At 32.1% G+C, this 16,452-nt stretch overlaps 1 protein-coding gene across 1 annotated transcript in view; it reads left to right on the top strand.

Annotated features, from left to right (window-relative positions):
- Window positions 1-16,452, top strand: part of LOC142328372 (uncharacterized) — a 77,638-nt gene that overhangs the window by 47,777 nt on the left and 13,409 nt on the right. The window contains exons 14-18 of the mRNA XM_075372079.1: window positions 1,913-2,160; window positions 5,127-5,386; window positions 6,318-6,459; window positions 13,400-13,506; window positions 15,750-15,941. Of these exons, the coding sequence (XP_075228194.1) occupies window positions 1,913-2,160; window positions 5,127-5,386; window positions 6,318-6,459; window positions 13,400-13,506; window positions 15,750-15,941 (949 nt within the window). The remainder of the gene's footprint in view (window positions 1-1,912; window positions 2,161-5,126; window positions 5,387-6,317; window positions 6,460-13,399; window positions 13,507-15,749; window positions 15,942-16,452) is intronic.

Raw genomic sequence — 16,452 nt, 5'->3', positions numbered from 1 at the left:
TTCAAGAGGAAACAACAGCCTAAGCAAAACTTTAAACTGGTAGGATTAAATTAGAAAAAAAACAGGTTGATACAGTACAAAAGATTTTTCAATTTCTTTGACAAATTAAGAAATCTGAGAAACTAAAAAGTCGTCTAGTTGTGTAAACCAACAAAACTTGGATTTCCTTCAGCAGCTAACATCTAAAATTGGTTAAGAGATCACAGCATTCCTTTCAAAGGAATGCTTGTTGCTATGACACAAACTAATTTGGGCTGAATTGAAGAATGAACAGCATCTCACAGGATGACTTTTAATTTAGAAAATGTCATCATGAGCAAGCCTAAAATATATGATAATTTGTTGAAACTTTGTTGAAACCTTATAGTTTCCAATATTCCTCATCTATTAACTTTATCTCCTTCTTCTTCCTTGCTTCCTTTTTACTTTTGATGCTGTTGTGAAGATTCCATTATTTCAAACGACATGTCCTAATCAGTTTTATGAAAATCCATCTCTCATCAGCAGTTAGCATTTAATTGCTTAATAAATAAATCAAATTTTGTATACCAGTGGTATTGAATATGGAAACAACAAGATTTGTATTACCTGACTTAGATTGTAGGAGAAGTTAAAGATCTTTGCTGAAGAAGCAAAGATTTTGCTTAACCCAACATCTTCTATTGTGTTAACTGTGATCGATGCCTGTAGGACTGTCTCTTGTGAAGCGGTCCTTGTTACTTGTATTTCTGGTATTAAGTCTATTGATATCCTTGCAACTGAGCACCAGTTACATTATGATGCTAAGAAAGTAGGCCAACTTGCTTCTGAGCACATAAAAGAAACCAAGGTTTCCATTTATGGAAGGTCAGGTGGACTGAATTCTCCGATGACAATTTTTCTTGATGTGAGAAGTATGCAGTTAGTCAGGTGAATTTCCAGTTGGCATATTACATAATTTCTTTCTGGACATGATGCTTTACAAGATAGGTTGGCCAGTATTGGTTTAATTCAGGCTTGTTCCAGAGTGTAGGGCCATTGATAATGTGCGGGATCAATTCTGGTTTTGATCTGCAAGTTAATTGGAAAACTGAAAGGGAATGAAACATAGATGCTGGCTTCGTTAGATTCTTAGCCCTGCAGAGGATGGTTGAGGGTGTCTTGATACTGTTATCAATGTACAGATAGAATAGCAATCCAGGTACCTAGGCACCTGCCTGGGTGCTTCCCCAAGAAAGGCGTTTTGGGCATCAAGCTCCAGTTAGCTGAGATATTCTTTGTTAGGATGAGAATGGATGTGTGAACAACTCTGTGATGGAGCTGCGACATGGAGGGTGGTATGCATTGACCTCGCTTCTGAAAGCGGACCAGATTAGAGATTGATAGGATATGTTTTCATTAGAGGCTTATTAAATTTGTGAATCAGTTTCTTTATGTAAATTTGATTTTTATGTAAATCAAGAGGATTTTGAGTAAATTGAATTGTATGACAAATTGCCATTGTTGTGATCATTACTTGTTTTGTTGGTATGAGGATAGTATTTTTTGTGTTTAGATTCAAGCAATAATTTCAAGAGTTTTTGTGTGAAACCTTTGGTGTTAGAGGAAGGCCTTAGATTGTGAATCTGTTAATTTGATAGTTGAGAATTGTTAGGTGGCCATGCTTGGAAGAGGTGGTGTTGTAGTTGGTGTTGCGTTAGATGACCTCAAGCCCATCAGGGCTAGGAATGGAGAGGGTTGTGTGGCAATCGGGATCATCACAAGGTGTGTGTCTTCTATTGCAGAAGACCTATCATTTAACTAAAATTATCTTTATCCAGTCTTGTACTCAATAACACTTTGATAAATCTGATAGTTATAGCTAATGTTATTTAATTTGCTGATCATACATAATAAAGAAAGGAAAGAAAATAATACATCATTTTTTTTCTAGATTAAAAGATATTGAAAAGAAACTACTATTAGAAAAGGAATTGGAGACAACGATATTTACTCTTCAGAATAATCTTCGACAGTACACGTATGAATTTAAACTGGAAGGGAAATTGTTGAAAGATGCTGTAAAGAATTTTCAAGATAAAACTGATATAAATAATTTTCGTCAACTGTTAGAAGACCTATTTATAAAAATGTCAGAGAGAAGGGATCATTTGTTGTTCCCTGAAGCAAGTAATGGATTAGGTTAGTTTTATTATTTTTAATTATTAGTTTAATTCTGTGTCATTACTTGTTCAGAACTTTTGTTATATTTTATAACCATTACAGTAATTATAATAGATTCAAATATTTATTAATATAATAATGATGATGAAATCATAATTTGATTTTATATCATGATGTTGAAAGTTAAAATAAATGTAAGAGAGGAATTTCTGTACTTCTTAAATGTATACAATCCTAACTCAAGAAAATCACTAAAGATAACCATAAATAAATCAGTCATTAAAGATGACCATAAAAGCAATGGAAAGTATATGATGTGGTTTTTTTAAACATTAAATTCAGTTAAATTTATTATTAAATTTTTTATAGTAAGTACAAAAATTCCTCAACTGGAAATTTCTCATCTCACGTGTTCATCTGGACATTAGGAATTTATTAAAATAAAAAGTTTATTAAATTATAAATAATTTACTCATTGTAATACTCATTGTAGTACATTAGAATACAGTTATAGGGTACAAGGAGCACTCAAAAAGTTATCTACCTACCTTAGAAAGAGTGGTGGTGGAGAGGTTGTCTCATTTTTAATTTTCAATGTAGGTCCCTTGAACTTCCACATACTTGTTCCATTTAGCCTGATCAGAGGTTATGCCAAAACTTTATCTTGCTACTCAAAATACCATAACACATCCTGATCCCTGTAGGGGAAGACCACCCTCCACCACCCCTCTGTTCCTTAAGTCTCATGACTGTAGTACATTAGAATACAGTTATAGGGTACAAGGAGCACTCAAAAAGTTATCTACCTACCTTAGAAAGAGTGGTGGTGGAGAGGTTGTCTCATTTTTAATTTTCAATGTAGGTCCCTTGAACTTCCACATACTTGTTCCATTTAGCCTGATCAGAGGTTATGCCAAAACTTTATCTTGCTACTCAAAATACCATAACACATCCTTATCCCTGTAGGGGAAGAACACATCCTGATCCCTGTAGGGGAAGACCACCCTCCACCACCCCTCTGTTCCTTAAGTCTCATGACTGTACTGCAACCGATGTGAAAGCCATGAGTGACATTCCCATCTCTGTAGTACTATTTAATGAACTCAAGCTGCTTTCAATTCATCATTGTCATGAAAATGTCTGCCCCTAAGTTTTTCTTGAGGTTTCTGAACAGGAAAAAATCACTGAGGGCCAGGTCCAGACTGTAGGTAGGGTGAGGAAGTTCTTGAAATCCACACTCCCTCAAAGTTTGCTTTAGAATGTGTGATGAGTGGACTGGAGCATTGTCATGCTAAAATGACACCTTTGGTTAGCTTCCCTCCTTGTTTTTCCTTTATTGCTGCCCGTAGCTTCTCAAGATACTCAGCATAGACGTTACCAGCGATAGTCTGCTTGTGTTCCATCAAGAAAATTCTCTCATTATTCCAAAAAAATGTGATCATGATCTTCCCAGCCGATGGCTGAGTCTTGAATTTTTTGGGTGCTGGGGATCCTTTGTCTTTCACTGCGTGGACTCTTGTCTGGTCTCAGGATCCCAGTAATGAACCCATGTTTCTTCATCGGTCACCAACCTGTTGAGAAAATCTATGAGATTCCTTTCACACAACTGCAAGTTCTCCACAATCAACTGCGCATAACATTGCTTCTGATGTGATGTGAGGTTTTTTGGGACCCATCAGGAACTGACTTTTGTGTGTAAATGGTCATGAAGTATTGTTATAATGGTTCCTTCAGACACCTCACATTCTGTGGTAAATACTCTGTAGCAAATCTCTAACGCCTGTTTCCATAACCAGTCTGTTTATTTTCTGGCAGATGTCTGGAGTGGTTGCTTCCACAAGTCTTCCACTGCGGGGATCATCTTCAATGGATTTCCTGTACCGTTTAAATTGTTTGTACCAGAATTTCACTGGTTTTGTGAAGGAGCATTATCACCATACACAGTTACTATCCTACTATGATTGTCCTTTGGACATTTCCCTTCTTTGGTGAGAGACTCGTGTAAAAGAAATTCAATCACAATTAGGTCATAGCATACACATAATATGAACTACGTATAGATATCAAACGCATCTCAATACATAACCAGCGTCACCCCTAGGTAGATAACTTTGAGTGCTCCTCGTATTTATTTTATTTATTCTAATAAATTGAAACATAAAGAAAGAAAAAAGAAACATATAAAAAATATTTCTCTTCCCTGACAAAATACTATGATATATTCAGTAGACTAGTCCTATCAATACAGATCATCTAATAAACTGACTTGTTATAGGATTAAAACCGCAAAAGAAACATAATATGGTAACAGTGTGAAGTGTCCTTGCCACTGAAAACTTACCCTAACTTTTTCCAATGTTTTGTCATTAAATACTGAATGTTTCTGGCTATGTCTCTGCTTGCAAACAAAACCAGTCCTTCTATATTTCTTTATCTATAAAGAATTATCTGGTACATTCTTAATCTGGGAACTGCAAAAGATTTAGCTAAATAATTTTCCACAATAAAAATCCTTTCTTAAAATATAGATAACCAAAAATTGATTATAAAACAAAAATTAAAAACCCAGTATAATACAAATTTTTTTTAACTTTGTAGAACCCCATTTCTTTCTGCCTCCAAATACCTCTCAGATATGCAGAATAAAGCTGGTTTCGTACTTTAGTAATAATGAACTAAAAATGGGAAAATATATTTCTATTTTTGATTAAAAAATGTTCATTTTTGATATCATAATTTATTTTTCCCATTAAGTCCATAAATAACAGGTGATAATTTTTGTTGTATTGATTTTATTTATTTACCCACATGTTTACTTACCTATTATTTCATAACTTAATTGTTTTTATATATAAATATGAACTTTTAACTCTATTTTTAATCAGAGCAGAATACTATAAAAATATTTTATATAGAAAAAAATTTATTTCCTATATAGTAACTTCTAAAGTTAAAAATCTTTTTTTTGCATTTTTGTATTACAGAATTTTGCTCGTCGGAATTTCCTAAAATAGATTCTGCAAAAAGTGATACTAGAAAAGGAAGTAGAAAAAAATCAGCACCTAAGACTGCTAATACAAATAAAGGTGTAAAAAAAAGTAAAAAGGAGATTTATAAAGATTTCACAAAAAAGTTGTTTCACTTAACAAATATTGACTTGTTAGATCCAGATAAACATAATTTCCTGTCTAGAACAAAATTTTCTATTTATAAACGGCTTCGACATTTGCAAGAATTATTAAAGGTTTGTTATTTATAAGGATGTTATCTGTTCAACTTTACTCAAAACCCTGGTCAAATGATAATATTTGACTTTATTTTGGTCATCATTATTGATGCTGTGCAAAGATAAAACTGTGAATTATTTCCAGAACCTTATACCTTTTACAACAGTTAGTACTTAGATATATTTTTTGTACATGATTTTTTTTTCATTGTAGTCATACTATTAATTTGTTAAATACCTTGTTCTATAAGTAGACAATACCTGGTCTTCAATTTTGCCTTTATCATGTATAGCAAACAAGAAAAAGTTGCAATATTGCATTATTTTTACTTTATTATTACTGTGATGGCCAGTAACTGTTGGCATTAATTGACGTTCTTAATTACATACATATTTATTAGTTGGATGTAGTAGGCAATTTGTATTTTATTTTTTGTATGATTTATAAACTAAATTGATTTTTTATGATTCATTTATCCATTACATCAAGAAGTGTTTATTTTCATATAAATTGAAAGCCCACATTGCCAATGATATAGTGCGATCAATGTGAATTAGAAGAAAATTGAATACCAGAATGTCATAAAAATCAATCTTTACAGGCCACACTTCTCTGGGTGCTGATAATTGGCCTGAAAAGATAACAGTAAAACATTTGAATTTTTTCTTTATGGCATTAAGGTATCCAGCCATCCGGTATGATGCTAACAGTTCATATAAATGAGGTCTTGAGCGAATTAAAAAATTAATCTTCAGAATTTCTCATTTTCCTTGTTACCAAAATTTTGTTGCAACCCAGTGTTTTGCTATAGTCACATATCATTACTGCCATCCCTCTCTACTGCTTGCTTGCCATATGTGCCAGTGTAATGTAAAATATTAAATTGTAAAAAGCACTGAATAAATGTAGAGATAGTTTTAAAGATACACATAGATTTTTTTCTAACAGGAAATATGCGAGATTGTTGCCAAGAAAACTGAAGATTCTGCTTCTGCTATATCAGCATACGAAAATAGAGTTCAAGATTATGTTGATAAACTAAAAGATTATAACTTTCAATGTGAAGAAATATGGCTCTTAGAAGTTACCGGTAAGTTGAATTTTAATCTTGTGAAACAATGCTTGAGGAGAAAATTTTTAATGAGCAATAGATAATCTAAATATTGTTGAAGCACCTTCTGTGAGAACTTAAGTGGAAACAATACATTATAAATACATTAATGCTTAATATATTGGACATTTTCTCTCTTAATAGGGTACTTAACTCTATTTATTAAATTAAATATGGGTAACTGTTGAAGTTATCAATGAAAATACTCGTATATAACTTAGTAGAAATTTAATTCTAAAGACAAAAGTATGAATTTAAAAATATTATTGGATAAATGCTATTAGAACTTAACCCAGAAAATCCAGGAAAGGGGGGGATCGGTTGGGGAGTTTCTTTTTCAAGTCACCGCTGATGACACCACAGAACAATAGGTATATACCTATTAACATTGCTTAATAATTGAACGGTAATAATACAAGAGTAGCTTCGGTTTATTAATTAAACAAACTTTACATAAACATCTGTCCTGAAGCACTTATTTTTAAGTTACGGCAAGCGTTAAATTTCTCCCTGATATCTGCGCCAATCGTAAAATGAAGTCGTAGTGAAATTATTTTTATTGCGCGAATAGCGAAATTTCTAGGTGTTTTATTAGAAGATGGCGAATTCGTATTTATTCGAATACGAATTACTCAATTTACTCGCGTACGACTACGAAAATAATGTTATTGGAGGAAAAGGTAACATGTAAAATATTAAATTTCTATTTATTTTTTGTACAAAATTTAAATACTAAAATATTTACTTTAAAATTAAATTCATTAAACACAGCATTATATACAAAAATTATGGTAACTGGAAAACAGGATAAAATATGGAAGAATACACATAGGCTAGCACGTCTTGAAACAAAAAGAACAAAAGTTCTCCTGAATTATTTTTTCTCCTGAATTCAAATACGGTACAGGTTTTCCCCCATCATGTAAGGTTTCCGAGAGACTGGCAATTATAACTTAAAAAAATTTTAGTACTTTCTGAATTCTTAACTACACGCCATTCTGTTGGGTTATGTTCATTACAATGCGTCTCCATAAGAGTAGAAATGTCATTAAAACACTAACCCATTTTCTTCAGAAAAATAGTCTTTCAATTCAGAATGAAGATAACGATAAGTACATATCTTTGTATTCTTTTGAAGAAGATTCCATCCTTTTAACCGGGAAACAAACATTTCAGATTGTTTTTTGGATAAATTTAAATCGTTAAAATTTGCTTTCGTCAGTAAATGAGGCTCAGATGAACTGCTTCGTTCAAAAGTTGTATCACCAGATATGTTTTCTTTTCCTTACTTCCATCAGACTCTGAGCTCTCTTCATTTAATATCACATGTTCTGGAGGCTTTGATAATGGGCAATTCTTTACAGTGTGGAACGGGTCTCATTGCAGATTGCAAGTTAGGGTACACCACTGTATGTTTTGATGTAATCCCTTTTGTTTGTTAAGCAGAAATAACAGTCAGATGAGTGACCATAGGGATAGCATGTGCCATTTTTTTTACGCAGTGAGAAGCCTGCAACATGTGGGGCTCAGGCCCTTATTTGGTCCCGACTTTACATCCAAAATAAAGTTCACAACACTTTTTGTCACTTCACCACATACATAACAAAAATTAGGATTATTTAAACAAACTCTAGGCATTTTGTAACTGACGACTAATTAAAAGAAATGAAGTTATAATATATAATAAACAATAATTCAGACCCACAAAGCACTCACAATGTGTTTATTGGTTCACTACTGTCTCATAACTGGCATCGTTATGATGAATGTAAACTACACTAGATCACCTCTGTACATGTCTATACACGTCTGAACCTGCACAACAGTAGCAACGCTACCATTTGAGTTAGCTCATTTGGTTCCATGATACTTACAGTGCTCTAGGAGCTTTTACCTGACAATACACAAATGGACAAAAACCCCGTTTTAAAATATTTAAAAACTGTGGCTGAGTGAGAAATTCCGAATAAATTTTAAGTAAATCTACCTGTGTACTCGAGACAAAAATCGTGTTCATGACCAGTGAAATTTGAAGTAAGATCACATGCGGTCAAGAACCACTTTCATATTAACATCAAATTGGTTTTTTTTTCAGTCATTTTGTTCAGAGTCGCCATCCAGTCTGAATAAAAAAACGTTTCAAATGGGCTTTGAAAAGCCGAATAATACAAACATCGAGTGGCGGTGTAATGATGTCATTACAGTAGGAATGCAAACTAGTATTGTTTTACTTTTCTCAAAGTCTTTTTTGACATTTAACGGTGTTCGTTACGTGTCCACTGAATCTGTCAATCACAATGTACTTTTCAATTATAAAAGCATCAATTATAATAAAGTTTTTTGCCATCTATGCAAGAACTGCCCACATGACTGTACATCGGTGTTTGTTTTCATAACCACAGTATGCACGGAAACAGGTTTTATACAGATAACATTAATTGTTGAACCTGCCGGCACGTCGAAGAAAAATTGGTGTTCGATCGGTGTTTCCTACCTACTCATTAAAAGGCCAATAATCTTTCATCAAAGGCATATGGCAAACGTGGAAAAATAATGATAATAATTTATACTTGATATATAAGTTTTCTTATCCGTAGTTTATACTTTATAAAACGATTTAACCCTCTTTCGATTTGCTTTAAAATTCTGCATTTGAAGTTCCCTCGGGATTTCATCTCTGTTGAAACAGCAAGTCCTTGCTCACACGGGTTTTGAATGTAAGAAAAAACTTCTCTTATACTTGAGGAAACTTTCTAATTCCGCCGCTAAATGTTCTTCTAGTTTAGCTGGTAGAAAACCTTGGGTTTCAGACGATATATTGCAGCTGATGGATGAACGTAGAAAATATAAGAATGATAGTGATGAAGAAAGTAAAAGGAACTAGCGGCATTTAAGAAATGCTATAAACAGGAAGTGCAAACTGGCGAAAGAAGAGTGGATTAAAGAATAGTGTTCAGAAGTGGAAAGAGAAATGAACATTGGTAAAATAGACGGAGCATACAGGAAAGTTAAGGAAAATTTTGGGGTACATAAATTAAAATCTAATAATGTGTTAAACAAAGATGGTACACCGATATATAATACGAAAGGTAAAGTCGATAGATGGGTGGAATATATTGAAGAGTTATTCGGAGGAAATGAATTAGAAAATGGTGTTATAGAGGAAGTTGAGGAGGATGAAATGCGAGAAACAATACTGAGATCTGAATTTAAGAGAGCATTAAAAGATTTAAATGGCAGAAAGGCTCCTGGAATAGACGGAATACCTGTAGAATTACTGCGCAGTGCAGGTAAGGAAGCGATTGATAGATTATACAAACTGGTGTGTAATATTTATGAAAAAGGGGAATTTCCGTCAGACTTCAAAAAAAGTGTTATAGTAATGATACCAAAGAAAGCAGGGGCAGATAAATGTGAAGAATACTGAACAATTAGTTTAACTAGTCATGCATCAAAAATCTTAACTAGAATTCTATACAGAAGAATTGAGAGGAGAGTGGAGGAAGTGTTAAGAGAAGACCAATTTGGTTTCAGGAAAAGTATAGGGACAAGGGAAGTAATTTTAGGCCTCAGATTAATAGTAGAAGGAAGATTAAAGAAAAACAAACCAACATACTTGGCGTTTATAGACCTAGAAATGGCATTCGATAACGTAGACTGGAATAAAATGTTGAGCATTTTCAAAAAATTAGGGTTCAAATACAGAGATAGAAGAACAATTGCTAACATGTACAGGAACCAAACAGCAACAGTAACAATTGAAGAACATAAGAAAGAAGCCGTAATAAGTAAGGGAGTCCGACAAGGATGTTCCCTATCTCCGTTACTTTTTAATCTTTACATGGATCTAACAGTTAATGATGTTAAAGAACAATTTAGATTCGGAGTAACAGTACAAGGTGAAAAGATAAAGATGCTACGATTTGCTGATGATATAGTAATTCTAGCCGAAAGTAAAAAGGATTTAGAAGAAACAATGAACGGCATAGATGAAGTCCTACGCAAGACCTATCGCATGAAAATAAACAAGAACAAAAAAGTAATGAAATGTAGTAGAAATAACAAAGATGGACCACTGAATGTGAAAATAGGAGAAGAAAAGATTATGGAGGTAGAAGAATTTTGTTATTTGGGAAGTAGGATTACTAAAGATGGACCTAGCAGGAGCGATATAAAATGCCGAATAGCACAAGCTAAACGAGCCTTCAGTAAGAAATATAATTTGTTACATCAAAAATTAATTTATATGTCAGGAGAAGATTTTTGAAACTGTATGTTTGGAGTGTCGCTTTATATGGAAGTGAAACTTGGACGATCGGAGTATCTGAGAAGATAAGATTAGAAGCTTTTGAAATGCGGTGCTATAGGAGAATGTTAAAAATCAGACGGGTGGATAAAGTGACAAATGAAGAGGTATTGCGGCAAATAGGTAAAGAAAGAAGCATTTGGAAAAATATAGTTAAAAGAAGAGACAGACTTATAGGCCACATACTAAGGCATCCTGGAATAGTCGCTTTAATATTGGAAGGACAGGTAGAAGGAAAAAATTGTGTAGGCAGGCCACGTTTGGAATATGTAAAACAAATGTAGGGATGTAGGATGTAGAGGGTATACTGAAATGAAACGACTAGCACTAGGTAGGGAATCTTGGAGAGCTGCATCAAACCAGTCAAATGACTGAAGACAAAAAAAAAAGCTTAACTATTATCCGTAAGCTTCTATTTTTTCTTTCTCCGATCTCTTTAACACGATTCCGCAATATCGTGCAGCGGGCCGTAAATATGACTATCTATTTCCTCAGCTAAGCGAATAACTTACGTAAACGATTGGAAACGTTTCTACTAGCTCGTGTAAAGTACACCCATGAAAAAACTTTGTGTGTTCGTTTTATATTTATACTACCTTCATAGATTTTTTCCGATAACATCTACCATCACAAGACTGAAAGAATACTGTTGTTTAGTAAGACGACTTGTCTCTTATACAAAAATACAGGATGATGAATAATAACAAATATTATAATAACCGGAAATGCGGATTAAACAAAAATGCTTTTGTCAAACTTTTATAAATAAACAGGCAATTACGATATAGTCTTCATAACCGATGTGACTCGACATTCGATATGCAATGGTGTAGTGACCCGGAACGACTTCGGCGCTTTTCCCAAGTCGAAATGTGTCCATTACTTATCTAAATCTTGTACAGGTTTTTTTGAAGCTGGAAGAATAATTGTTTACATTTTGCACATATGTTACTTGAAAAAAAATATAAAATTGTGGTTAGTCGACTAAAATTTTAAAGGACATCTATCAGCAGAAGAATATTTTTGCACTGTTTTTATTTTTCACAAAGCTTCAGTCTCGATCAATGGCTTTGATCATTGATTGATATGATCATTACAAAATTTCTTTGTTAAAAAAGTTAGGGTAGATCCAATAGTGATTAGTAATTGTGACGAACAAAGTAACAACGTGATAATCAACGACCTGATAGAAACACAGAATGCCTAATCACTTGTCAGTCGTTCATATTCTTGGCCAAGTATTTGGACTGTAGATATGCGGGAAGAGAAGTTCAATTCTGGTACCATCATACGGTAATAGTAGGCTAAATCTGCTCAATTACTTTCCTTGCATAAAAAAATTTCAGAATTTAAGGAAACATTTTTACACATTAATGCGAGAAAATTATTCAAAGTGCAAACTATCAGAGAATGGAAAAATTGTGATTATTTTAAACGAATCGGAAGTTGAATCGACTGCTAAATAGAACTGTTTATTATATAGCCGAAAATAGCAGACCATATTTGAATCAACAATTTAATCGTTTACTAGTGATGGAGTAAGCGGTCATATGCTTGGAAAAAATCAGACGTTGCACAATGGCTGTGAGAATGTTTCCGAACATCATAACTTGGCATCGCACCGATCATCGAGTGGAATTATCCATCGGTGATTTTATAGATGAAGTACAAGGAATGAATAATTACAATTATTCTTTTTGGACAAATTATACACATTGTACAGTAAATCATCAAAAACCCAAAGTGTGCAATGGAACTCGACCATAGAATTGGGCGTGTATTTGACACGAGGTGGTTGCAAGTTCCTTTAGAACAACATCTTCTATTTGGACAAACTATTGACTCGCTCTTTATAGAGTTGAAGTTGGACAAACTCATCATTTTGAATCTGCAAGTGTGGATAAAACTAGAACTAAAAATGGAAGCTCTAGGATAGAAAGTATTGTGATAACGGAAATGTTGACCACCTCAGAATCCGTTTGATTAGTTTCGACGTGACGTCTGTGTATGTACATTCATATGTATCTCGCATAACGATTAGCCGTAGAATTTTGTATTTAGGAATTTGTAACATCTAGTTGTGCATCTCCCCTTTTGATTACAATCGACCGAACCAAAAGTGTCAAAAAAACCCCCCCAAAAAAATGGATTTTGGAATTTTTCTTAACTGCAGTTAAGCCCTCATTGAGAGCTTTTCATTGGTTCCACAGTTGTAGCCAAATAAAAGTTTAATTAATGAAATATTTGGCACATCGGTTTGAATCAGAATTAATCTCCTTTTTTTAACTTTTTTTTTAAATTTAAATATATTGATTTATTAATAATTATTAACCTCTGATTGTAAAATAAGTTTTACGGTAAATAATAATTCAATAATAACAATAAAAAATATCAGAAGTTATTAATGATATAAAATTTTATGTATTTTTCATTTAAAAAAAAGTGTATATTTAATTTAATAGGAGAACAAGGAAGTCATGTGACAACCACAACAGATTTTTATTTCCTTATGTTATTTGAGATTTCAAAAACGAAAATGTTTGTTAAATTATTTATTTTGGACTTTTATTGAATATACAAAAATAATCTCTTTCATTGTTTTTTGTTTTTCAGACTTCCTACATCAAAATGTGATATTACGGCTTGAATGTAATGACTTTATTGATAATGATGTCCAAGAGTTTGAGAAAGTAAGATTAAACAAAATTTCTTGTCTAAAGGTGTGTATTTAATATTATGGTGTAGAAAGTACTACTAATGTTGCAATCATTCTAAATTTGGTTACTGATAAAAATATCATGCAGATTTTATTTAAATAAGTTAATGTTACAAACGATTTTGTTTTAAATTACACAAAAATAGTTTTTTTAAAAGGTTTTTGGAGATAATTATCAGTTCCTCTAATTCTCAAGAAATGTTGTTAATGACAGCTGTCCTGAAAAGGGAAACCCCTGAAGATGTAATTGATCTAAATATTTATCTATGCTAATTTTTTGGTAAATTTCATATTGTTAAAGTGTATTGTTTATCATCCAGTGTTTTATGTTTTAGACAAGTCTTAGTTTTAATCTTTATGACTGCTTAAGAAGAATGGAGATCTGTGGGAACGTATGGTATTGATTTGCCAGAAGTTCTGCCAGTTTCCAAAAAAGAAGCCCCACCGTGATTGTCAATGGTGGAGGGCCGCATCAACTTGAAGAAGATAGAAGAGGGAATAGGGATTACCGGATGTTTATATTCAAAATACTTTTAGATACTGATTTATGAGTATAAAAATTTACCACCTATTCACCAGTGGATCGAACACTGAGAAATGCATCGGAATCTCATAGTCGTATATGGCAAATCCCACTTTCATAGCCTATCCACAAATAGTAAGTGGCTGTACAGCAGAATTATATGCAATTCAGCAAGCGCTTAATTTTATATCACATTACAACAAGGAAAGAGTGCTTCTCTGGTCAGATTCCCTTAAGTGCGATTCCTGCTTTAAGGAAATGGGTTTACGCACTATGCACTAGTTCAGACGTACTAACAGAAATTAAAAATCTTAAATGTAAAGGTAAGCAATGCATTTTGATATGGACACCTGGCCACATCAGTATTCCTGGTAATTAAGCAATCAAACAACCGGCAAATATCAATGAAGTCGACATTTCTTTAGTTTGACTAGATGACTGTTAAAATCTACAAAAGAAAGGAATGGATAAGGAGGTGGGGTGCACTTACAATAAAACTTAATTCCAAAATGCTCTAACCTGTTGAGAACAAGTAACGTTACAAAACTTTGATTAGGTCATACTACAATAGGACTTTGTCGTCCTACATGCTAGCTAAATATTAGATTTTGAAAAGGGCTAATGACCACAGTAGTTGATGCCCACTATATTAAAAAAAAAATTATTTTCATTCAGGCTTATGATCATAGCAGTTAATCCTGTAATCTCATAAAAAAAAAAATAACAGCCTGAATTTTTTCATCTCCATTCAATATGAATATAAATATATCTACCCTAATAATTTTCATTCTTCTAATGGTGATTTATTTTAAAATTATTTTTTGATTTTAGTATCATGTGTTTATATTTTAAATTATTAATATGGATTTTGATCACATTGTAATATTTATTTTATAATTAATAGTGTATTTTGTGGTTCTTTTTAGGATTAAGATTTTACCATGGTCTCCCTTGAGCCATGCAGGCAAACACTTTGGACAGATTCTTTTTTTTATCAATGGAGTTTCCTTTTTTATCAGTTCATTTTTTTTTGATCACTAATAAAAAAATTAAAAAATTCTATTGTTAATTTTTATTAAAAAAAAACCTAAAAATAATTGATTTTGTTACAAATGTCAAGAGTATAACAATGAATTATTCTCTGATATGATTATAAATATGGTTGTATTATCACAGGGAATGTTGAGTACAGTTTTATAATAACAAATGACTAAATAAGTAAAAAATAAACAAAACATCATATAAATTTGTCATAAGATGTAAAATATTAAACCATGCACAATGATAACAACTTGCTTACAAAAAAGCTAATTCTTTTCTAAATACAAAATCAATTTTTTAAACTTATTTAGCAATGCATAATTCTACTCAAACTGTGCTGTAATTTGCTATGTAAGTGGTTGCAACAGGTTGTTGTTTGGTACCTTACTTATTTTTCTGATTAAAAGTAAAGCACTGCTGAAAGAATTTAAAAAAAGTAATTTTTATGTTTGTAGCAATACTGTAGAATATTATGTTACAAATGTAAATATATTGTGTTAGATGCTAAAATGTTAGAGGAAAAAAGCAATTCAATAGTTACAGATTAGTTTTATAATCCAGTAAAACTTTCTTCAAAATGAAAAATTATGTAAAATACTTCTTAACATATGCTAAAACATTTAAACTATTTTTTCTGAAGTTAAAATTCTATTTTTTAATGTATTTGTTTTTTTCTTTTACAGGAAAAATATGATGATGAAATTTTTCACATAAACAATTATGCGACTAGAGAAAAAAACATTTTGGAAACTAAGCTAAAACCTATTCTTGGTGCTCCAAGTAATAAAGCTATTATTGACAAGTTAAATGATGATGCAGGCAAAACTAATTGTGAATCTGCCAAAATATATATTGATAATCTTAATTTGTTTAAGGTCAGTTACGTCAATTTATGGAAATTATTTAGTAAATAGCTTAAAATTTTTTATATGATGAAATATGTTTGAAAAAATATTGTGTATTTTCCACTTCTCTGTATTTACATTTAAAAAAATTTAATTTCCATTATTAATGACCATATGTACTTAGTGTCCATATTGTGTCCATATGTACTTTGTGCCCATAACAGTTAAAAACACTGATAAACCAATATTACTGATAGTAAATAATAAAAAGTTGATAGTTAAACATTTTATTTAACTAATACCTTTTTATATTAATTTTTACTTTTAGTACAAATTGTTAATGCAATTAAAAATAAGAATTCAGCCTCGGTAGTTAATTTTTTTTACATAATTTGCATTTATTAAAATAAATTGTAATGGGGCGCATTATGGTTCTTAATTCTTTTGTTACTTTAGCTTTGTTTAGTTTAGATGTTTTAGATTTTTTGTGATTTCCTTCGGTTTAGTTTCTTCTTGATAGTATTTAACATTAATTCTTGTC

The sequence above is a fragment of the Lycorma delicatula genome, chromosome 7 (genome assembly GCF_047948215.1).
Source record: "Lycorma delicatula isolate Av1 chromosome 7, ASM4794821v1, whole genome shotgun sequence".
NCBI classification, from domain to species: Eukaryota; Metazoa; Arthropoda; class Insecta; order Hemiptera; family Fulgoridae; genus Lycorma; species Lycorma delicatula.
This window is presented reverse-complemented; position numbering and strand designations above follow the sequence as displayed.